This window comes from Rhincodon typus, chromosome 1 (genome assembly GCF_021869965.1).
Source record: "Rhincodon typus isolate 14 chromosome 1, sRhiTyp1.1, whole genome shotgun sequence".
Lineage (NCBI taxonomy): Eukaryota > Metazoa > Chordata > Chondrichthyes > Orectolobiformes > Rhincodontidae > Rhincodon > Rhincodon typus.
Genome location: NC_063332.1, coordinates 144,114,838 through 144,140,407, shown reverse-complemented (window position 1 = coordinate 144,140,407; position 25,570 = coordinate 144,114,838). Strand labels below are relative to the sequence as shown.

General features: G+C 37.5%; 1 protein-coding gene across 1 annotated transcript in view; it reads right to left on the bottom strand.

The window, feature by feature from the left end:
- kiaa1109 (KIAA1109 ortholog) overlaps positions 1-25,570 on the bottom strand; it is a 433,631-nt gene that overhangs the window by 139,792 nt on the left and 268,269 nt on the right. Inside the window, exons 43-52 of the mRNA XM_048608993.1 lie at positions 23,941-24,093; positions 21,822-22,062; positions 18,867-19,012; positions 16,054-16,273; positions 14,333-14,491; positions 12,467-12,642; positions 11,914-12,089; positions 10,015-10,724; positions 7,804-8,049; positions 6,306-6,399 (exon numbers count right to left, since the gene is read on the bottom strand). Of these exons, the coding sequence (XP_048464950.1) occupies positions 6,306-6,399; positions 7,804-8,049; positions 10,015-10,724; positions 11,914-12,089; positions 12,467-12,642; positions 14,333-14,491; positions 16,054-16,273; positions 18,867-19,012; positions 21,822-22,062; positions 23,941-24,093 (2,321 nt within the window). The remainder of the gene's footprint in view (positions 1-6,305; positions 6,400-7,803; positions 8,050-10,014; positions 10,725-11,913; positions 12,090-12,466; positions 12,643-14,332; positions 14,492-16,053; positions 16,274-18,866; positions 19,013-21,821; positions 22,063-23,940; positions 24,094-25,570) is intronic.

The following is a 25,570-nucleotide window of genomic DNA, read 5'->3' as shown; positions in this document are numbered from 1 at the left end:
AAACAGAAACTGGAATAAGAGGCAAATGTCTCAAACACAAGTGCAGAACAAACAGACATGAGTTAATTTCATTTCAAAAGGTATCGTGCTTATTTTACAAGGTCAGAGTTGGAAATTGAGAAACCCTAAAGAATAGATGACCCATGCCTGTGCTCTTGGTAGGGGTAGGATATCTACAGTTATTTTGATAAGGGATCTAAATTATTAACGTAGTTCTCAGATGCAAGTCAAAAGCACCTTGTAAACAAGGGGTTCCACAGTGGAACAAATAACATAGTGGAAACAAAACTGTTATCTCAATTAGAGATTTAACTTATTAATGAGGGTCAAAGAATTAAAGGGTTGTTTGAAAGTTAAAGATAATAGTTTAATTTCCATTTGGAACATCCCAAAGTATGTTATATTCCTTTGGAGACATGTTATGCAGGAGTAATTTAACAAGGAAGTATTCAATGAACTGCATGACACTAGCAAGTTGTGTGGAACAAAGAAACCTTACAGTATTTGCCAATAAATCTCTGATGGTGGAAGGCATATTAGTAGGATGGTGAAAAAAGGTAAATGGGACACTTGCTTTATTAATTGAGGTATAGATTACAAAAGCAGGGAAGTTATGTTGGGGTTGTACAGAACTTTGGTGAGTCCACAGCTACAGTACTGTGTTCAGTTCTGGTCGGCACATTACAGGAAGGATGTGATTGCACTGGAGGGGGTGTGGAGGAAATTCACCAGGATGCTGTCTGGGATGAAAAATTTAAGTTATGAAGAAAGGGTGGACAGGTTTAGGTTGTTTTCATTGAAGCAGAGAAGGCTGAGGGGTGATCTAATGGAGGTGTACAAGACTAGTGGAGAGTGATAAAGAGCTGCTGTTCCTCTTAGTTGAATGGTCAGTCATGAAGGGACACAGGTTCAAGGCGAAGGGCAGGTGGTTTGGGGGAAACGTGAGGAAAAACCTTTTTTTATTACCCAGAGGATGCGCTGCCTAGAAGGGTGGTAGAGATGAATTGCTTCACATCCTTTAAAGAGTACCTGTATATGCACTTGGCACATCATAACATTTAAGGTTATGGGCCAAGGGCTGGTAAATGGGATTAGGTTGAAGGTCAGGTGTTTCTCATGTGTTGGTGCAGACTCAATGAGCCTCTTCTGCACTTTCTGATTCTATGAATCTATGAATCTATGAGATTTTCCTTTATTTGGGGTATATCAATGTGTTGTTTGTGACACATAGCTGTGTTAGAAATATTTTCTGGAACACTATTTGGTAGCGTGCAGACTACACTATGCAACATAACTGCACCATTCTTGTTCCTAAGCTCTGGCCAAATCAATTCTTGGAATGCTCTGGAACATTCCAAGTCATCCTCCCTCAAAAACAGGAGACTACTCTCCAATGCTATATTTCATGATTTCACAAACATGAACAGTAAATATGAGTTTATAATGTATCCATTTCTTCCATTACTCTGACTCGACCTGTTAACTTATTGTTCTCTATTCTGTCTCTCCCAGTGGTCTGTGCACTCTGATATTACTCTCTAATATTTCTTCCTGATTCCCTTACTCAACTCAACCTATCAACTTACTGTTCTTTATTCCAGTGCTGTTTGTCAATCCCAGTGGTTTGTGCTCCCTTTCACCCCTTGTCCATTCATGTTAGTTTAAAGCCTCCCCAACAGCATTGTCATAATTCCCCACAAAGAACTCAGTCCCAAGGCTGTTCAGGTGCAGCTGGTCCAGCTTGTAAGGGATGCCATCAACCCCAGAAACAGTCCCAGTAATTTGAAACCCTCCCTGCCACACCATCCTTTTAGCCACAAATTGTTATCACTCCTACTTCTTTACTAACTGGCACATGGTATTGGCAGTAACCGGGAGATTACTACTCCTCTACTTGCTATTCTTCTGACTAGTTCCCAAAATTCTGATTGCAGGACCAAATGCCTCTTCCTACCTATGTCACTGATACCAACATGGACCACGGCCTCTAGCCGATCACTTTCTGTCCTAAAGACACTGTGACATTCTTGATCTTGACACCAGGGTGACAACATATCATCCTAGAGTCACATCAATGGTCACAGAAACTGTTCCTCCAATTAATTAAGCCCCTATCACTATTGCTCCCCCACTCTTTTCCTTCTCTCCTGTACAGCTGGCTCACTGTTGACTATTGCTGTATTTTGCTGAGAAACCATCTCCCCCACCAGTATCCAGAATGGAACATGATCAGAGAACATGACGTCAGGGTACTATATTTACATCACCTCTCCAAGCACACTAACCATGAAATTTTCAACCTGACAAATGCTGCCACAGTGACTCCATCTGCAACCCTGGGCTTTATTTTCTGCAACTATCTTCGTGCTAAATATAACATTTCCCATTTCTTATTTCTTTGCTGCACTTCCAATCAGCAGATATTATGCTTACTGAATATTTGAATTCTTGCATCTGTTCTGGTTCTTTTCCATCTCAAAATATTTCTTCGTGATTGAGAGATATCTTCAATCAGACAGACAACGTACCTCCTTCCATTTGTAACCTTTAAACACTTAACACAGAGAAGTGCTACAACAGCCAGGCATCCAAAATTCAGTAATGGTGTCTACAGTTTGTTCAGGTAGGGACAGTCTGTGAACATGAAAGCACTTAGTCCTGCAGAGGCTGGAGAAGTGGGATATGTTTTTCTAAATCTAGCTTTGCAAGCTGCCTGCATTTCTACATTACAACATCGAAGCTTTGAAGATCTGCTTCAGCTAAACTCAGCTCTCAATTTGGCAGGAATACACACAGATGCCTGCTTTCTATCCATAAATAACCCCAAGGGAGGAAGGCCTACGAAGTTCAGGGGTTCCCCACTGTGGTTCAAAAGACCTGCCTGAAAACATATCTACGTTAACTGAGGATGAGAAACCTTACAGAAGCAAAAACTCTGGATGCTGGAAATCTCAAAACAAAATGCTGCAGAAACTCAGCAAGTCTGGCAGTATCCAGGCAGAGAGAAACAGAATTAACGTTTTCACTCCATTATGATTCTTCTTCCAAGAGAGAAAGAGAAGAGAGAGAGAGAAGAAAAGAGAAATTTAATTAATGCTTCAAGTTCAACTTGACTCTGATTCTTCGAGTCTCAGCAGGTTCGGAGAACAGAAGTGATATTGGACTTGAAACATGAACTGTTTCTCTTACCACAGATGCTGCCAGACCGGCTGAGTTTCTGCAGCATTTTCTGTTTTTATTCTATTCTTATCATCCCTATTAAAGATAAAGTCACCATGATGCCAGAGAACTACACAGCTGCTCTCTCATTAGAGACTGGTGGTGAAGTTAACCAGAGGGCTTGAATGCCTCAGGTGAAGGGCAAGTTTGAGAAGTCTGGACTTTCAAGGTAAACTCTGCTGGCGTGGCAACTGAACTCACATTGTTGGTGTCACCCTCCATCGCAAACCAGCAGTCCAGCGAACTGAGCTAACTGACTCTCTCCATTACTATTAATTGTTAAACCAAGGGAATAATTTTCATTTGAATAATATATTAACAAAATTCTCAAACTGAAGGTAAAGTCACCGTAGTTCTACCAGGCCGTAGGGTTGCTCTCTCATTACAGAGAGATGACTGGTGATGGTTTAACTTAAGAGTCACCATACCTCAGTTGAGAGGAAAGTTTAAGAAGTAGAGTCCTTTATGGTAACCTCAACCAGTACATGAACTGAACCCAAGCTACTGGCATCACTATGCATTACAAAACTGCTGCTCAGCAAACTGAGCTAACCCCACTCCAACTATCTGTTGAACATTTTCAGTTTGCTGACACTGGGAATGAAGGAAATAGAATGTTATACATTGTTATAATGCCAAGCATCATGTATCCAGTGTGTATTTTAAAATAATTTTAAGGAATCCCAAGTTCATTTATTGACTTTTGCCATAGTGATTTTGGGAATAGTATCCTTTATCTTGAAATTAATAAGTAATACATCCAACTCTGAATTCATTTAATTGCAAACACCTTATTTGTACTTAGTATCAGTGGCTGATCAATTAGTAGCATTCACCCAGTCAGATCAGAAGATTATTGGTTCAAGTTTCACTTGAGATTTGAGCACAAAAACAGATCAACATTTCAGTGCAGCACTGAGTATAACTTCATTGATGTAAGATTAAACCACCTTTTCAGGTGGTGCTAAAGATCCTGTGGTACTATTTGAATTAACAGCTAAAGAGTTCTTGCCAGTGTCGTAATCAATAATCATTCCTCAACTAACATCACTGAAACAGATTAATTTGTCATTTGCATATGGTATGCGTTAACAGCCTGTTCTGTTTCCTATATTGCTGAAATAACAATGACACTTAAGAAAGTATTTACTGTATATATCTGTCAAAATTTTGAGACTTGTAGCCAAAAATGTTATGAGGTTGATTTTTAAACAGGTCGCGTTTTCAAGGAGCTTAGATTGAACAATAAAACACTTCGTCAGCACAACTTGCATAGATCTCAATAGAATCCACAAGGTTATGGGGAACAGCCCTTTAACGTGCCTCTCTTTCTGTGATTTATTGAGGAGTTTCCCATCACCCCTCCACACCCTGGGAGAGAAAGTGTCAGCTGAATCTGCAGTTTCAATTGGGTAAAAGAAGAAAAGGGAGGACTATATTGTTAGAAAATATTACAGTATGGGACAATCTCTCCCCAGGTGCATTGGGCTTACACTCAGTCTACAGTTGCATGAGCTTAATTGGCAAGCTCTCTTTCTCTGTCCCAGGAAGGTGGAGGATAATAGTTCAGCATAAGGCCCAGGTGCACATTTATTCTATGTTCACCCAAAAGTTGCCCTACATATCCTATTTCCACATCCTTTTTTTTCATTTCAGTCAGTGAGTTTCTGTCCCCAAAGATCAAATTCAAATTACATTTTTACTGTACTAACTGACAATACGAAGTGAATGGAATATGGTAATGAATAATGAATTGAAGTTTTTGATATGATTATAGAAATCAGTTTTTTTTTATGTTTGTGCTTTGATCTCTGAAAAACAACTGTTCACTTTTACTTGAGGATTTAATAAGTTCCTTTTTTAAGGCTAAAGATCATGGGGTTGACTTTTACATGGTATCAATTCTGATATGAATATATGCAGCAATTGGTTGTAAAAACTTTTGGATATTCTGAAGTCATGAAAGACTCTGCATAATTCCTTGTTTCTTTTGTTTTACACTTCTCTAGGGAATGCCAAATTAGTTCAATTGATGCACAGTCCTAGTAAATCAAAAACCTAGTATTGCAGAAATAAAGCCAGGTAACAAGTTAGCATAATACTACACCAATGCTAGATGTGACAGGGAGACAACCGAAGATGGCAGGCCATATACTTCACTTCTCAGAATTGTGTTCATCAGGGTGGCAGCAGAACAGACACCACCAGGTAGAAAACAATGGAGCTAGCTAAACAAGACCTGGCAAAATATATTAGAGGACCTTCCAAAATTGGATACCAGCTGGACTGCAACAAAAGGGATTGTGATGCACCAAGGCCTGCGGCAGAATCTTGCTGCCTGCAGTACCTCTAGTGCCTTTTGGGACAAAATCTAAATAAATAAGTCAGTAAACCACTATCAAAAGAAGAATAAATCGAAATTAGAGTACTCTTCACTTACCTCACCTTGCACACTGTATTTCACGCACCTTGCCTCATTCTTTTTTGCATTTTTAAGACTAATTTTAATGTTTTATATTTCTAACTAAAATTTCCTGCTTCATAAAGTAAATGTTTACTGTTGAGATATTAAATCTCAACTGTTACACTATTCAATTTGCAAGAATAACTGTTATTATTCAGAATTGACCTCAATTAGCTCAAATTCACATACAAAGCCAATGTTCAGCCAAAGAGAGATTCAGGACTTGAAAATGAAACCAAACCTGATAGTAATGTTTTGTCAAATGTAAAGTTTAAAACCCTGCCACATAGTAAGTTTTTCTGTCAGGGGCCCAGAAAGTGCATTTCTCAATTTCTTATGCAAAGTCTTTTAGCCATTATTCTACAGTCATGCAATAAGACTCGCTTAATGCACGGTATATACTGGGTCAGGTAATGCAAAAAATTAACATGAATCTGCACTTGTAAACTATTTGGGTATTCACTTCTATTAACGAGTGAAGCATACAATTAAAAGATGGTGAAAGTGCAAAAAAAATTACAGAACCAATTCTACGATTTCATGCATTACGTTTATATGCAAAATTTATATTCTTTAATAATACCTTGAGAAGTTCTTAAAAAAGAAATCAACCTTTACTCACTGAATATTTGGTGTAATGCCTTCCAACAGGACTATATTTACACCACCTATATGAGCAGTTGCACACGTTTCAGTCATCTTTTGGTGTAAAACATCTGAAGTAAAACCACAATAAGTTAAGAACACTGGTCAGCACAAAGTTAAAAGCTTACAAATCAGTAAATTAATTTTGAAATTTACTATGCAAGTACAAAGGTCTAGAAAAGTTTTGCACAGTTTTTTAGATTTTTCCAATGTTAAATATTTAGAAGTTTTAAACTATAAGAGAGGAGAAAAAGAAGTAGATAAAATGTGTTTGTTATTTTCTCCCATCTAATTTCTTTGCATGAGGCACTGAAGTCTCTTCCCTTTTCCTTGTTGATTTAACTGTCTCCAACTCAGAATATGAGCAGTTGTCAGGATGTTAGCAGAAGTGTTTTGTATTTCCAGTGGTTGGTTTTCATTTTGATTTCCTGTGTACATTGTTTCCCCAGCTCACCTTGTGAACCTTTATCATTGATTCAAACAAATTCAAAACAGACACTTTGGTACAACTACCCCTCGGGACCATGTTCCCAAACTAAACTAGTCCCAATTCCTGATTTGGCACATATTCCTCTAAACCTCTCTTATTCATGTACTTATCCAAATGTCTTTTAAACGTTCTAACTGTGCCTAAATCCACCACTTTAGCTGGCGGTTCATTTCACTCACAGACCACTGTGTAAAAAAACTGCCATGTCCTTTTTAAAACTTTCACTTTCCTCTCACTTTAAAAATTTGTCCCCTAGTTTGGAACTCCCCCACCCTTGAGAAATACCCTTGCTATTCATCTTATCGAGACCTCTCATGATTTTATAAAACTCTACAAAGTCACCTCTCAACCTCTTATGCTCCAGTGCAAGACATCCAAGCCTATCCACCCTATTTTTATAACTCAAACCCTCCATTCTCATTAAAATCCTGGTAAATCTTTTCTGAACCCTCTCCAATTCAATAATATACTTCCTACAGCAAGGCAACCAGAACTGCACACAGTACTCCAGAACAGGCCTCAACAACATTCCGTACAACCCCAACATGATGTCCCAACTCCTATTCCCAAAGGTTTGTATCATCAAAGCCATAAAACACTCAAATCAGCTCAATTTCTGCTCCAAAGCTATCCAGGTTTTAAAGCCATTGAGCTTTGAGTTTTCATAATATTTTGCAATACTAAAATGTATGCATGATCTTGAAACTAAGATATATTGGCATTAAAACTATTGATCATTAGCATTTAACATAAAGTGAATATCTACCAGGTCAATATTATTCTAAAAGGAGATGATTTTACTGAAGCTAGTCTTAATATTATAAACTATTTATAAAATGGGAGTTGATTGTTTTAGAATTATAATAGAGAAGATCTGATCTCATAAATAATCTGCTCAACTAGACACTTGTTTATTACTGTATCCTCAATTTCCAGTAAGTATAATCCTATTGATTTTGTTGAGCATCTATTTTAATAACATTACCTTTCATTTTCTCTTTTACTGTAAAACTTCCATGGATCTTCTTAAGCTCTGCCTCCATTGTTAAGCCTCCAATGTCTGCTTCTAGATGAGTGCGGTTCACCATACCAACTCCAAACACTATGAGTGTGACATGGTGGGGTTCAGCACTTATTAAGCTGCGCTTCCTTGACAGTCTGTTTGGGCTTGAGCAATCCTGTTCATTTTCAAAAGTTACTCTGCAGCCAGGTTCAGTGGGACTTCTTCCACCTGTATCTTCAGATTACAGATAAAACTTAATTACAAAGTACATCTCAGTTCCTACAAAACTTATATATGGCATAATCAGACAACCTTGGTGGTCTAGACCTTAAGTTATGAATTCTCTTCACTGTCCATTCCCTTCCTCTTCCTTTAAAACCATCCCTTAAACCCACTTCTTGGGCATTCATTTTTTGCTTGCTTTTCTGGATCATTCATTTTTATTTTCTGAAACTTATCTGAACAGCCTAGAACTTTTTTTCCCTAAGTTAAAGGTGCTATAGTACAAAAAGGACACATTAACCAACTTACAGTTTAAAACTGACAATTTAGTGAAAGCAGTTGAAAAGCCAATTGAGATTTTTATTTTCAATCAATGTCTGTATTTAAATTAGTACACAACTATTTGACCTATTCCAATGACATATTGATTTTTCTTTCCTTATGCCTTACTTTAAAGGGCAGAAAGTTTTCTTTTAAATTTACTTTATAAATGTGTACTCAAAATATCACACCCTCTGCGGAGATTGCATCCTGTCACGATAAAACAAAGGCAATATTAATCACAAAGGCAATATTAATCACAAAGGCCACAAAGAAACTGAAAACTGCCTCTCTATTACTATGCTGGAGGGAATCCAGCAAGTCTTAGTTAAACTACACCAATACTGTTCAAAAGCGTAATTCAAACAAGAGGCAAATATGAGGCGCTATTTCTGGTAGCTCAAGCCAAACTAGATCACCATTTTCTAACCACAAACAAGCTCTAGGCTCAAACTCCTTCTTCAGGCCAGCAATGTCATGACATAGAACATTAAAACTGTCAATTCAGAGCTGGATAAGCCTATGAAGATGCCAACATGAAAATGCTGGAAGAATACTTCAAAGTTATCATTGTAACCCATGATGCAAGATTCATGGAAGTGATGCCATGTTGGTCTAGTTAAAAAAAGATAGTCCAAAAATACAGTGTAAAGTCCATTTTGTGGACTGGGCTCCTTAAAAACGTCTTCCACCTACTGGAAATCATCTAATACCATTGGCAACATTCAAAACAGAAAGGGCCTTCTCCCTCATGAAGAAAATCAAGAGGGGCAATCCTCAGACACAAACCATTGCCAATTTCTTGATAATCTCCCTAGAAGGTCCCCTCAGAGGATCATTTCAATGTAAAATCAGCTAAACCAGGTGGCATATCACAGGTAAACAAAAGAGAAGATCATATGCTCGTCTGTACAGTAGGAATTGGCGATCATCAACTATTTCATCTGAAGATTTTCAGGATACGAAAAGGATTATGCTACCAACTCTAGTTGTTTGGCTGAGACTTGCCACATTCAAGGATTGTGATGAAGAAGTCTATGACATTTTTGAAAGGTGTGAGTTCCAAGTATGATCATACCAAGCATTGTGTGACTGGTCTGTGCGATTGCTCTCACAATTTTGACACAAATCCCGAGATGTTAGCAAAGACCACATGCAGTGTCAATTGAAATGAATATGCTTTTGCTCTGTTAGGTGGTCTGGTTAGATTTATTTTTAATGAACTTCATTGGAGTAGTTTGATGGACTTTTTTGATTTGTTAGGCTATTCCAGAAGGCATTCATAACTGAGTTAGTCACATTTCTGTGGATCTGAGGTCACATATAGCCAATTAATGTTGGAATGTTTGTCTACAAATTGTCGATAAAGTGGACTTAACAAACCAAACAGGATTTACAACAATCCAGTAGATAATGGCCACCTTGACTGATATTAACATTTTACTCCAAACTTACATGATAAACAAATTTAAATTCCCTAGGTGCCATGATGGGGCTTATTATAATATCTCTGGATAACTGTTCTAATAATGGGACTATTATATTACCATACCCATTTTCAGAAATTCATCACAACATCCGAGATATCCTAAATACTGATTTTAAAAATCTGATTTCTCGACTTATGTAATATCAGAAGAATGATCCTACCTGTAGGGCCCAATACATCAGGGGAAGATCTTTCAAGAATGCCCGTTGGATCAGATATTAATGAATAAAAGTTAAGCAGTTTGTACATATTCTGCCAGCACTCTGCAGATGGTTCACTTTGCTCAGACACTGTGATCGAGTCAGAGTCATCCATTTGAATAGTCACATGATCTACAACATCCTTCGATCCCTTCCTGGAAACCTTTGAGGTTCTTCTTTGTGTCGGCCCAGATGAATTTTTATTGCGTGGCTCTCTTTTACTGTTCTCATTTCCAAGTCTTTTATTTGCTTTAGTGCTGTTTCCTCTGACACCTCCATTAAGACTGCCTCGAGAACTGCGACTGAAATCTGATGACCGAAAATCTCTATGTTTGCGCGTTTTGAATGTTGGTGTGGGGGACACAGACCCAGCAGTGTATCTGCTAAGTTTAATGTCTGTCTGAGTGGCCTTTATGTCATCAACCATTGTGCTAAATTGATGAATTAGACGAACTAATGCCATGTCCACATGCTGGCTGATAGACTGACAAGAGATAGTGAAGTTAACATGAAAGGTGTTTTGGTGATGCCTACTAAGTTCGTGGAAAGCAAGAGCATTAGTTGAACTTTGGTTGCAAGTTGGTCTGTCCATCACAACTGCATTTATGCTGAATGTATCAAACATCAATGCAGGTTTGAAATCAAGAGGTGGTAGGTTTATTATGCCCTGTCTGAAAAATCACAAAAGATGAAAATGAAATAAATTTTGCATTCCAGCTGAAATATATAATTACAGCACTATTTTTGTTATTAATGACATATTGATTAATTTACTGTAGGTCAAGAAAGATCTTCTGCTGGGTAAAAGAGACAGAAAGTAGGAAAGAGTCAAAGTAGATGATTTTTGGAAGCCACGTTAGCCAAGATGTGGGTAAAACAAGTTGGGAGAGGGTTCATGCTTAGGCTTCTAATGTTGGCAGTGTAATTCCAATGCACTTTCAATATGGCCTCAGGTGCTGAAACAAGTATGTATGAAGCAAACAGAGGGGAGCAGGCAGCCTGCTTTTATGGATCAGGATGAATTGAAGCCCAGGTTGAGATCTATCCGAGATCAAGCTGACAGTGTTTGGCTAAGTGTAGTGTTGGTCAAATTAAAGAACCTGGTCTAAAGAAGTAGCTAAGAAAAAAATTTTATCACGGAGCAATGACTCCAATGAAAATAAATCTCAGAATCAATGACATGAACTTTTGAAATCTCTGCATCAGGGCAATGCTCTATTTTTAAGTATACAAGAATGATTATACCAATCACTGTTTTCCTGATATTGCCAATATTCAAAACAAATTGCTGGAAAATCTGATGAAGGGTCTAGGCCCGAAACGTCAGCCTCTCTGCTCCTATGATGCTGCTTGGCCTGCTGTGTTCATCCAGCCCTGCACCTTGTTGTGCTGGAAAATCTCAGCAGGTCTGGCAGCATCTGTGGAAATAAATCAGAGTTAACATTTCGGGTCCAGTGATCCTTCTTCAAAACCAGCAAATACCTTGTCAAGCACCTGGACCGACAACAAAATTAATGATGGTGAACAAGTAGAAAAAGAAAAAAAGATTGGAATAGAAATCATGGTAAAAAAGACAGGAGCAGAACTTTCAGGTCACTGGATCCGAAACATTAACTCTGATTTCTCTCCATAGATGCTGCCAGACCTGCTGAGATTTTCCAACATTTTCTGTTTCTGTTTCTGATTTCCAGGACATGCAGTTCTTTGAGTTTTTTGCCAATATTCAAACCTTGAAATTTTAGTATTCATTTTGATGAATCTTCTGTGAATTATAGCTACATTTATGAATTGTTCTTATTATTCCAATTTTCTTACAATGGTTTCTTTTCAAGAACAAAAGAAAAATTTGTCATTAAATACCTTCTTTTTTTCCTGATCTTTCTCTCTTTGGATGTATCGGAATCAACAATATCTGCCCTGAGACAGTCTAGGCTCCCAGAGAATGACAAGTGTTCCCCAAAGTACATTCCATAAGTTAAAGGTGCAATATCTTGTGATTGAATTCCTGTGTTACTCAGTAAAGGCTTAAAAACAACCTGAAAAGAATTGAGAAGAGTTATGCCTCAAATTTCATAAGAGATTTCAAATAATAATATAATATTCCCAGTTTTTCTATGAACATAACAGTTTCTACAACGCATGCAATTTGAAATAATTACTGCAAGAAATGGTGGGCACACAGCATGTTAAAAAGATGCACTGAAATCATTAAATGAAAAAGCAGCAAATTTAGATTTCTGGGACCTGGTGGATGTATACTGCTAAACAGCAATGACAAAAAACCAATTGCAGATGTACAAAATATATTCTAATTTAAAGAAAAGTGGAAGTTATGCTTTTACTTTTGGAAATAAAAATGACTGACATGTTACTAAATGCAATTAGAAGGCAAACTACAGGGCTCTCTAATTACCTGTGCATCAGCCAATTGAACAGCAGGGGGGCCTTGGTTACCCTCCTCAATACCAACAATTTCATCTTGACTAGTGCTGTTCTGAGATTGTGTGCCATCCAGCGTGTTCTGATCACTTGACAGCACTGTATTAAAGTCAGATGCAGATTGTATTGTCGGAAGATTATATGCCAAACCTATGCAAAATAACAACACACATTTAAACCACAATATAAAACTTTTACTCCGCAGGCATGAAATATTATGGCAAGAATACCTTCTTTTAATCTAACTTCAGCATTCTTAATTGTTTCAGACTTCTACAGCCATTGAGCAACGAAGTCACAAGCAAAGCTAATACTCCATGCATTTTGTTAAGTACCAGAGGATACCCAGATTACAATTTTTTAAAATGAATACACACAGAATAAAAGTGAATACATTACTTAAATAATTTGATTTCTAATTGCCATTATCTATACTGGTTTGTGGGTGACAGCTGTGTTTAAAGTCAGAATGAACAAAAATAATGTTTCTCTAGCTTGGCAGCTTTCTTTTAACTGCAAAGAGTGAAACGTGCCACCATGCACTATTCACTTCTCTTTTAGAATTCTTGGTGCATCGCAACTCAAATAATTAGCACATAATCAGAAAAATCCAAAGCCAGGTACTTCATGACATGTTAAAGATATGAATCCAGTAATTAAAAAAATTAAAAACATAAGCAGTACTATCTTCTCTAGGGCTATGGCAAACATTGAGGAAGAATGCAGGACAATGCAAAACAACTTTAAAAACATGCAGACTCGGTGCTACAAGTTAAATATAATTTTACACGGATAAGTACCAGTTGAGAAAAACAGAAAAATGACATACAGAGCAGATAATAAGAAATTGGGGTCAAAGAAAAAAGAAATCCAAGGATACAGGTGAACAAATCATTAATAGCAACATCACAGGTCAGCAAAGTACTTAAAATGCCATAGCTCAGAAATTTGCTTGTATGTACAGGATTCAAAAGCGATTAAGATATGTAAAACTACATAGGACCCTGTACAGACAACACCTCAATAAAATGTGCACTGTTCTAATTGCTCTATTATAAAAGGATAGAGTAATTGCATGAAAGCAAAAAACAGATTCACAAGAATATAAGTAGTACAGAGAAGCTACAGCTGTTAGCAAAGACGGAACAGGTTTGAATCCTTCTGCTAGAAAAGAAAAAATAAAGAGGAAATCCGATAGAGTCCATAAACTTATGCAAGTTGCCAATTGTTGCAGAACATAAAACTGAGGGCCATCAATTCAAGGTAGTTGTTAATAAATTGAATCTGGAAATCAAGAGAAGTTATTTTACCTACAGTATGATTAAAATGTAGAACACATTATGACAGTACGTGGCTGCAACCAATAGCTTTAATACTTTCAGAAGAAAATTTGACAAGCACAGGAGGGCAAATGGAATAGAAAGACTGATAAAAGACTGAAAGGATGTATTTAAAATAGGAGTAATTTACATGGATAAGGAACTGACACAGTCAAGATGGTATGTATAGTCGTTTTCTGCATCGCATAAGCTATGTATTTCATTAATAAATAAAATCACAGACTTTGAATAATTTGTCTGTTATTATGCTAAATCTTAATTAATGTCAAAGTAAAATTTTGCAATAACTTTTTCTAAGTATCCTAAAGGAATGAGACCGATATTCAATCATAGCCAAATGACTCCTGCAAATGATTTTTGTTAGGAGCACTGGGCTCTTGGAGCATCCATTGCTATAATCAGTTTCAGTAATAGCAGAAGAAAACTGAAATACTGCCATTCATTGCACTGGCCTCCAGATACCAAACTTCTTTCCATTTAGATCAGATTCTTCAGTTTACCTGTTGAAAGGCTGTTATGTCCAGATCTAGGCACTGGTGATTCTTGAGTAATACTTCCTCGATTACTCACAGCATTTGACATCCAATTATAGAAACTAACTGATGATGGCTCAGATAGCAGTGGGTGTTCTGATAACATCTCTGCAGCGACAGTATTTCCTGTGTTTTGCAAAATGAAGGAAGAATAATATCCTTGGTTAAAGTTAAGACTGTAAATAGACATCTGTTGACATTTCTGAAGTGTGTTATCTACCTATGTAACACAAAATAGTATCACCCCTTTGGATACAAAGCAACATTTGGCACAGGAGTTGTACATTCACAGAAGTTTCCATTTTAATACAGCAGAAATTGCTAATGAACAGTTATTTGTCAAAGAAACTGCAACATAACATTTAGCAATTTATTTTCTGAACTAATTAATACAATTTAAGTTATTATTATGATTTGTATTTATATAATGTCTAAAATGTATTAAATGGTCCAAGACCTTCATAAAAGCATTACCAAACAGCAGTTAACACTAGCAAAAAGAAATATTAAGGCAAGTAATCAAAGACACAGATTTTAAAGAGCATCTTAAAGACAGAAAGAGGCATCCTTCAAAAGGTATATAGAAAAGTGCAATGTGGAGCCATCATTTATGGTCTACTATTTACTGAATTTTAATTCATAAATATTTTTGGTTGCATGAGCACCAGTTAGCCTATTTGTTTCAAAAAAAATCCTAAGTTAACATGAAATCTGAAGTAATGCAAGGTTTTGTATGCTATATGAAGTCAATCTTCTATTACTGAAAGACAGCCACCAGATTTTATTCAAGATTTTAACTTCTTCACACAGATTCTATTGTCACTAAATTATCTGATAATATACAAGATGATTTGTTTACCTTTACTAAAGTGTATCAACTGCTTTTGAAATATTGAGATAATTTCTAAACTGACACAACCTCCACTGGAACATAATGTAACAGTTTATATATAGGGCTCAACAAACTTTGTGAATGCTGACACTTTTAGAGGCAATATGTTAAATCTCCATTTGAACATTAAAAATAAAATCATCCTAAGATATTAAGTATCACCATTTACCCATAATACTGAATGGGAAGCATTCCAATGAAGGAACAATAATTTAAGCACGACTGCATTACATCCATTATTTTTATGGACATGATGTATGATTGGCCACCCCTGCTGCTGGGCAAACCCAAACACTTTTGTTTCCTGTCTCCAGCGATTAAATCTGTTTGAGATTTGTGCTGTTAAAGCACATAGCAGCAGTGATTCAGCAGGATTTCCCCAGAAATTCTTTTCTCATTCTAAAATGGCACTGGAGGGCAGACACCTTGGCACAACATTATGTTACAAATGAAGAATTTAACAGAATGTGTGGTCAAAATGACATTTCTCCATCTTGTGCATTGTCGTGTGCCAACTGGCAACACATTCAATCAGAGTCCGGCAGTATCACCATATTCTTTGCTATCATTTAAAATCTAAAGATCGATTTTGAATATACTCAATGACTGAATCTCCAAAGGCTTCTGGGGTACAGAATTCAAAGATTTGTCATTCTCCAAGTGGAGAAATTTTTCCTCATCAAATAGCATTACATTGTAGGAGGGACAACAAAGAAAATTTCTTAGCAATCCAAATGCTCTTGTTGCAAAGACATCAACCACTGAAGTGGATTTCTGCAAACAATGTGAATTGTACCTGGCCGTGAAAGTGAACTGCTTTTAATTCCTGATGCACCACGTTGCGGAGTTCCTTCAAGGAGATTGTGAAGACTAGGGAAGCTCCCAGTCAGATAGCTAAGTAGGCTTTCCTTTCTAGGACTGTCTCTTGTTGGTAATCCTGCACGGCTGACATGGGCTGGTGAGTCTGCTACTGTATCGCCACTGGTGTAGCTGAGGGACTGGTAAGGGTGGACACCCTGCAAAGAAAACAAAAAGAAGTCTCAATACTTTGAATGCCCCTCAATATATATTAAGGAGATGGTGCAAAGGTGTTGTGTTCCAGATGGATTTTGATTGGCCAAACTACTCAACGTTAAGCAAACACTATTTATTCAAACGTTACTGTTAAATTACAAACGAAAGAGGAATTTGGAATAACGACTCTATTGGAAAACTTATCAGAATAATAGACTATTTTAACACTAGGCAGTAACTGTTCCAATAAAGTAACATGCCATTAATACATCCTTGGTAAAAGGCAAATTCAGAAAACAGAATTGTCTCACATGCAATTCCAGCAGCTCAGGAAGAAAAACATCCAGGGAAAACAGAGAGAGAGAGTAACAGCCAGGGGAAATTCACTGCCTTCCAACCATGCTGAGTACCCAGTGTCAACTGCTGCTGGAAAAACTAAAAATTAGAGCTTGGCCCTACCCATTCAGGCTGCTTCTATTATCCCAACTTTTTAAAGAAAAAACCCAAAGCTTAACAAGCTGTCTACTCCAATGGTTTTGGTAGACTGCTTGGTTCCGCTCCCTTAAAATCTTTCTTCACAAAGAAAAAAGACAATATATAACCTCCTTAAGCCACAGTGCTGAAGAATTTAAACTGAACTATTAACTTCAATGTTTAAGTAGGTAGCTTCATTTCCCAAAGACCCTGAATTTTACAGTCAGTAATAAAGCAATGAAGTTCACTGTGAAACCTTAGAAATTGGACTCTTAGCAGCAACGGTGCCCAGACTGGGTACTCCTGGTGGCAGTAGGCCCGGAGTCTAGGGTCTTGGCATTGGTGGTTTCTGGAGCAGAGACTCCTGGTGGCAGAAGGTCTGGGACCTGGACTTTGCCTGTGTCAGATGGTAGCAAAGCCAAGGTCTCCTGGGGCATCAGCGTAGTTGTTGGTGTTCCCAGAGGGGGAGTCCGAGACTTGGAACACCTCGCAGAAGACTAAGAGCTGTGCTTGAGACCCAATTTGAACAGAAGATGAACTCATACTTAAGTAATTCCTTATTATCCTTTTCATAGCTCAAAATGGTGCCAGATTGTGGTGACAAAATACTTTTCACTATCTTCAAGATATATATGACAACAAAATCATCTTAAAACAAAATAAAGGAAGCTGCCAACAAAAAGCGAGTAACCTGTGATGTGCGTTACCTCTTTCCTGGTGGCAATTTAAATCTGATATCAAATCAAAGGAATACCTTTACAGTGATGCCAGCTAGCAGCTGAGCAGCTAATTATATTAAAGAATTCAAAGCAAGCAAGGAAATAAATTCCACTTAACACCTTTTACTTTTACTTGATATTTCCAGCTAGTGAAACAAATGATTCTGATTGAATTAATATACAAATTAGAGAATACATGTAGATAAATGCTTAAAATATTTCTTGAAAACGTGCATTTTTTCATTATGTTAAGAATCTGACAGTTCTCAAATACAAAGTCAGTTTCTCCGGGGCAATGATTTTGTCTAGCAGTAGCCCTGAAGGTAGTGTGCTGTACTAATATGCAATTATACCTCATTCAAAAAAGATGCAAATCTTTCAAGGCTTCTTACAGCAAGACCAACAGCAAAGCGTGGAAGTGCACATTAATTCATAACAACATTTCCCATTGACTGCAATCTGGTTGCCCCAGCCCTCTGGAGAAGTATACAATCACAGGCAGCAATTTTTGGATTTTACCCCAAGCATGTGGATTCCAAAGATTGCTACTAGTTTCACCGGAGTAAGTGCGGCAAATGCTGACTGTTTTGTCACCCAAATTATAGCACAATCAGGGTTAATATTTCTAAAATCATTGCAGACCATAACATTTTCAAACAAGTCTTATTACGTACAGTAAGAGTGGTTATGTTGTTCATAGGAAGTATGGCTAATTCATAGATTACATATTATTTTGCTTAAGCATTGGTACTGATCTCCAATAACTACTCCTTAAAGAACTATATAACTCTGCACCACTGTAGGCTGCAAAAAATTTCTTTTGGTCAGAAGTAGAACATTGAAATGAAATGGTAACTCTCTGAGAACCAGAGAACTGTGGGCTAAAGACAGGTTGTAAGATATTAAAAGAAAACATATAAATCCTGCTTTCCTCCAAACTTAGCGCTCTCCAATTGTAATGTAACTTCTAAGAGCAGGAAGGTAGCCCTTCCAATCTAGACAAAATACCTGCAGTCAAAACCAATTTGCAAAACTGCAGATTTGTCCACAGTTCTAAATCTAATTATAGTCTTAACAACGTATAAGTGATAGAAAATTAGGAAAATAATCAAAAATGTTCTTGAGATTAGAGTAAAGATGCAATTATCAAACTATAATGCAGAACTTCAGAATAATTAATGCAGACCATTTTTCATCAGTACTGAAACACTGATTTAGGCAGCCTTTAATATTAGCTATTGATAAGGTACAGTATTCCAAACTGATGACAAATTTCACAATAGATTTGTAAAATTGCAGACAAATAATTTAAGAGGTTATCAACAAGTCACAATAGATAAATAAATTTGTATGGTATCCACATCTAAGTTGTGATTACAAGTTGTGTTTTGTTTTCACCTACTTTTATCTTAAGTGTGGATTCATGTGCATGAGCATTTGTTTTGGATAATTTTCTCATGATGTCAGAGCCAGTTACTGGTCCAGAGGAAATTCCACCTGCTGGTGGACGACTACTCTCTAAGAGCATGGTGTGCTCACTTACGGTGGCTGCAATAAGAGGACAAGAATTGATGATAAAACATTCAATTGAATAACTATAACTATCCAACATGCATCAAGGTTAATAGTCTGGCTATAGTGAAAAAAACAAGTATTTTACTTGCAAACATGCATTTTATTCTCCTAGCACAGATATTCTTTTACTCTCAAATGGCACCAAAAACACAGACACCACTGAATTTTTTTTGGCTGAATCCAAGTTATGCTGAGCTTTTGGGAAGTTGTTTGTTGCGAGGCCTAGTGAATTTTTTCACCATATCTCAAATGTGCAATATTAATTACCTACCATGCCCCTACAGCATCTGTCATGTCCAATTCTGGCCCCATATACCATGAGCTATTCCCAGAACAACCTACTACTCAACACATGCACCAGACTTCACCAGCAACCCGTGCACCCAGGCCATCTTTAAAAAGCCATTGTGCACTTGGAAAAGCATTGTCAGTCCAGAGCTGCTATACACAGTACTTTACATTTGTCGTGAAGGTGGCAGAGGTGGGGGAAGACTGATGGCTGCTTTTCAGGGAGAAATCCAGACCTCATCGTGACAGGATGGTGCAGAGATGGGATCTTCTCTTTCAGAGGACTAGCAGAGGAGGCCAAATTACCAGATCATGTCAGCCTGGTCAAATGTTCACACCTAGGTTACAGCAGTCTCAGCTGTCTGTAAAATTTTCTATGCTTTCCTCCCATCGTAGCATATTAGGCATAGGAGCCATTCAGCCCATTCAGTCTGTTCCACCTATCAATGAGATCATGGCTAATCTGATTATCTTCAACTCAACTTTTCTGCCTTTTGCCCATAATCCTTGATTACTTTACTGATGAAAAATCTGTCTATCTCTGCAAGAATGTCCAGCTCAGCGTAAGTACAAGCATATTTTCCCTGATACCTCAAACTCACTATCCCTGCTACCTACTGCCCACCAAGGCTATATCACTCTCACCAGCTTGAAGCCTATTTTAGCCTAGCTGCTTTGTTAGGAGAGAGCACCCTGGCTTACTTGGTAGCGCACTAAATTCAGAATCACAATACATTCAGGATTCAAGCCCCCACTCCAGCACTTGAGGCAGTACAGTTCTTACAGCATAGGACTGAGGGAGGGTTGCACTATTGGAGATGCTGTCGTTCAGATGAAACACTATGCAGAGGATCTGTATGCCTGGTCAGGTGGAGGTTAAAATCTTGTGGCACTATTTCAAAGAAGAGGATAGCTATCCCTCATGCAACAATTCAAAAACAAATTATCTGCCATTATCACACTGCTGTTTGCGTGAATTTGCTACATAAAATTAGTTGCAGCATTTCCTACACTCCAATAGCAACTACATTCCAAAAGGAACTTAATTGGGTGTAGGGCACTTCCTGGACATTTGAGGGCCATGAAAATTACTTTATAACTTCAAATTTTGGTCCATACATTCTCCCCTTCCTTAAAAGTCTTTTGGAACATAGAATTTTTGAACTGTATTCATATTTCAAAGCTTCATCTCCACAGTAATCTCTAACCAGAACAGCTTATATCAATTTCCAGTCAAATATCTTTGAAATCTAACCCAACGTGGAACCTCAAAGCTTATTCCTTGTCCTATTTGCAAATGCCCTATTTGAGTCTGTTCCAATAATTTTAAGTTTTTTTTTCTATTCTAATATATATCAAAACTCACTTCTGTTTAAAATATTAACATACTACTTGTCAAAGTATCAATCAGGAACAGAGGAACTGAAAGGTTGTTATTTATTGTTGGATGGCTACTTTATTTCAAAGAAATGTGTGATAGTGAAAGATGCACCCAGTTGCATGTCAAATTATGACATTTCACTATAATATGACCACCCTCCAACCCTCAGGCTGGGGTATTAAGTATATTCATGGCTGAGATGGACAGATTTTTCATCAGTAAAGGAATCAAAGATTATGGGGAAAAGGCTGCAATGTCAACTTGAGATAATAAGGAAGAGCTCTATAAGTTTATATCGGGCGTCTGCAATATAATTGTCGATAATTAACAGTTTTTCTTTTCACAGATACTGCCTAATTTGTTGAATATTTCCAGAATTTTCTGGTTTTAATTTCAGATTTCCAACATCCACAAAATTTGGCTTTTGTATTAAAGGACAGATGATTTAAATAGTTGCCACGGTTTTCTTGGGCTTAGGAAAGAGGTAGCAAAGGGGTGCTGCAAACTACTGGCTTTGCAAGGTAAACATACTTTCTATGTGGCAAGAACAGCAGGAATGCTGCATGCCCATCAAGGAAACTTGTAGTTTTGTCTTGGCAATCAGGGTTTCTCTCTAGTCCTTGCAGACCTCTTCAACTCCAAACCTGGTCTCTTGCCTTCTTTTCTCTTGTAATGAAGTCTTTCTTTCTATCCCTACTCCAGCACACAGGCTCTCATTTTCTCCAACTTGTATTTGCCAATCTCCACATTCTCCAAATCCCCAATCTCTTGCTCCCTCACTGCTCCTGATTACTGGGGATGATCCCCAAGGTTTTTCATTTATGGCCTCCTGCCACTGCTATTGCTATTCACTTGTAAGAAAAAGATTTAGTCATTCATCCTATCATTAATTCGACTGGACCTCAAAGTCCCCAGCCCTTCAAGTTTTTTGACCCTTCCTCAGGGCTCAAATTTCTTCATGCTCAACCACTTCCATTTTAATCTCTTGCCTCTCAGTTATTGATCGCTTTCATGAGCATTTGGATAAAAGATTTTTTACAGCACATTGTCTTCATCGATGAGAAATGGATTATGAAAACAGCATTTATAACAACAAAATGAATTTATGATTACCAGCATCAAATTCAAACTCTGCTCCATCAGCACTTGTGTCACTTTGGATGGCTCCTCCATTGTCTAAGCCACCAGCTTGACGATCAATATGTATTGCTGGTTGCAGCTTTGGAAGTTGTGCTGGTTTAAGTTGTAAACTAACTCCTTTGAAAGCTGGACTGACCACTATGAACTTCATCCACTGCCTTGCTAATGCCACCAAACCCTTCTTTAGAGTGACAAGAGCAGGAAGACCATTGTTCTGCAGAAAATAAACACAATTATTTGTAACTACTGTACAGTCTTTATTTGGATTATGCACACAAATGGATTTTCCCTTGGTATTTTAAAAATCCCAATTCAAAGCCTTGGAGAGGCTGCAGAGGAGTTATTAGAATGGTACACAGAATGAAAAATATCATTTACCTGAGAAGACTAGACAAGCTTGGGCTATTTATTTTGGAGCAAGGAGGCGTTATGCATAAATTTAATACAGGTGTTCTAAATTCAGAGGAGTTTTGAGAAGATTAGTTAGAGAAAAACTCTCTCACTAATCAGAGGGCAAAGATTTAAAACAGTGATTTTTAAAAAATGGGAGACTGTGAAATTTTTCAATTTACTTAGCAAGTTTTCTGATCTGAATAAATTACATAAAAATGCAGCCAAACAAATTCAGCAGTAATTTTTAAGAGGCCTGGACAATACCTTGAAGGGGAAAATAATCGCAGGGCAATGAAGAAAGCAAAGAGAGTGGCTCTAATTATTCTGCTTATTTAACTAGCACATGGAAAATGGACCATATGTCTGCCATCTGTGCAACATGATGACACAATTCTATAATCGTTTACTTAATCCATATAGAAAACTCACATAAACACACACACACTCCAGCCGATCCACCTATAGCGACCCTACTGTGGTCATTTCTGGAAAGCCACAATGGGGTACACTGTCAGAAAGCCCCTCCCACATTAACCTAATAGACCTGTATCCCTCAACCCTGAGCCTGAAGGCAAGCTCCAGGGCAAGCCAAGTGGTCTGCTCCATTTGGTATTGCATCTCCTCTGAACTGCTGGTAGAATTGAAAATAATTGGATACATGCAATAGCTTGTATTAATATAGCAGTTCTGTTGTAATCAATCATCCTAAGGTGTTTTCGGGTAGTAAAACGAAATATGTAAGCCACATTAGATCAGATGGCCAAACTCATGGTGAAAAGAAACTGCATCTTAAATGTAAAAAGGAAAATAAGGAGGCAGAGAGGTGTAAGGTGGAAAATCTAGAGCTTTGAGCTGAGACAAGTGAAAGCACAGCCACCAATGGTGCTATAATTATGAATGAGAATAAACAAGTAGTTAGAATTCAAGGACACATTTCTTAGTCGGCTATTGGGTTGAAGGAGATTACAGTGATATAGAGATGAGCCGTGGAAGGATTTAAAAATAAGAATGAGCATGTTAAAGTTGAGATGTTGCTCGACTGGAATATTGTAGGTCAGTGAGAAAACAATAGATAAGGGAACAGGACTTGACTTTTCGACATCATGTGTACAGAAGGTAAAATGTAGGAGGCCAGCCAAGAGTGTGATTTAAAAATCATGTGGAGGTAATGAAAGCTTGCAGAGTTTCAGCAGCAGATGAGTTGAGAGGGCGTTTAAAAAAAAAAGCAGCATTACCAAGGTGTAAATAAGCAGTCTTACAGATGGCAAGAATGAAAAGTCGGAAGCTTATTGTATGATCAAATGTGACACCAAGGTTGTACAGAGTCTGGCTTATATAGTTGGAAATAGGACATGCAGTATTATGGTAAAAGAACAGAATGACTGGGATTAATTGATTGGCTTTTAACTGCTTGAATAGGCACAATGGGCGAAGGACCTTCTCTTTGCTGGACGATTCTTTCTTATTTACATTTCTGCTCCTGGATTAATCCCACAACAGTGCTAGTAAAAGAACAACAGAACCACAAGGGTTCATAAAGACCCTAGCACTTATGGTATATTACTGAGTGCGCAAAGTTACTTTTGTTAATAAGATAATTTAGATAACCAAGAATAAGTGTAGTTTTGTCATAATATAGTTAGTCAATTGTTACACACTTAGTGCTGAGTTGCTTATCACATATGCTGAAAGCAATTACCATTGTGGCATCCTCAATGACAGAATAGTCTGCCTGCTGCAGGTACCGATGAAGTATATTGCACAGTAAACAGGAAGGGTTTTCCTGTAGATACCGAGCTAATTTGGTGACTCTATTGTACTTGCTCTTCAAGGGAAAGTGCACACTCTTCCTCTGGAAATAAATAAATCAATAAGAAAAATGGAAGAAAAAATTATTAGGTGACCACAGAAAATAAAATATCCAGAACATTCAATTTTGTTACATTGATATTTAACTTTAATCTAACTTTCTAGACTGCTTTCTATCCTCAATCTAATGGAGAGCTTTCTCTAATACTTCCTTATCAGACAATAATGCACAGAGTTTGACTTTTGTCATAGCTCATCAGAAAAAAAAAAGTTTATAATATGGTCATATTGAGAAACAAAATAATCTCCACAATAAATTTGGCTGCAAACCAGTCTATTTCTTGCTCAATGAAACACCTGGAAATTTTATAATAAGATACAATAAATTCTGCAGATGAGAGATGATCGAAAGGGACACTGAGAAAATAAATGATCAAGATAACAGCAGATGGACTTCAATATGGAGAAGTGTGAAGTCAGCCACACTGAATCCGAGAACAACAGATTCAGATATTTTCTAATGGTGAAGCAGTAACAATTGCACAGAAAGCTGCTGCACAGATATAAAAGCCAATGCTTAATGAAATGCTGTCATTTGGCTCAAGGATACTGGAACTCAAATGTGAGGAAATGATGCTTCAGTCACAAAGAGGCTTGATCAGATCCCACATGAAGTGCAACGTCAAGTTTTGCTCATTAAAGTTGGGTAAAATACAGGGCAGACTCACGAAATTATTATCCATCGCATTCTTAATTAATGCAGTAAAGTCATAAACCACAATCCAGCCACCAAAAATAGAGCTCGTGTATTTCTAACTTTCGGATGCTTCAAGAGACATTAATTGCCTTAAACCTTGATTCTACTTACATTTCAAAAGGTCTCATTTTACATCAGTTGGATGAGTCAAAGTAAATATCAATCCTTTATCCAAGTGGTAGAAGCAGACCTCAGAACTCATTGAGCTTGTTCCACCATTCAATTTGCTCATGGTTGACCTTGGGCTTCAAAACTATTTTCCCGCTTGTTCACCAATCTCTTGATTTCCCAAAGAAAGAACCAAATTCTGTCTCTTAGCCTTAAATGTATTTGACTTTGAAGCATCCACAGCCCTCAGCAGCAGAACATTCTAGAGATTTAACCACACTTTCAGTGAAGATATTTCATTTCATTTTCTAAATTATCGCTTTTATCCTGATTCTGTGCCTAGTGCCTTTTCCAGCCAGCAGAAACAAATTTCAGTGTCTGCCCTGTTGACGCCCTTCACTTTTTAATGAGGTCACCTCTCATTCTTCTGAGCTCCCAGGAGTACAGAACCAATTCAGTCAGCTTATCATAGGACAGCACTCTCATATCAGGAACCAATACAGTGAATCACTGCAGTACTGTCTTTAATGCAAGAATAAATTACCTAAATACAGACACCAACATTGCATACAGTATTCAAAGTACATTGTCACCAAAGCCCCATACAACTGCAGCAACACTTCTTTATTTCTGGATTACAATCGCCCTGAAATAA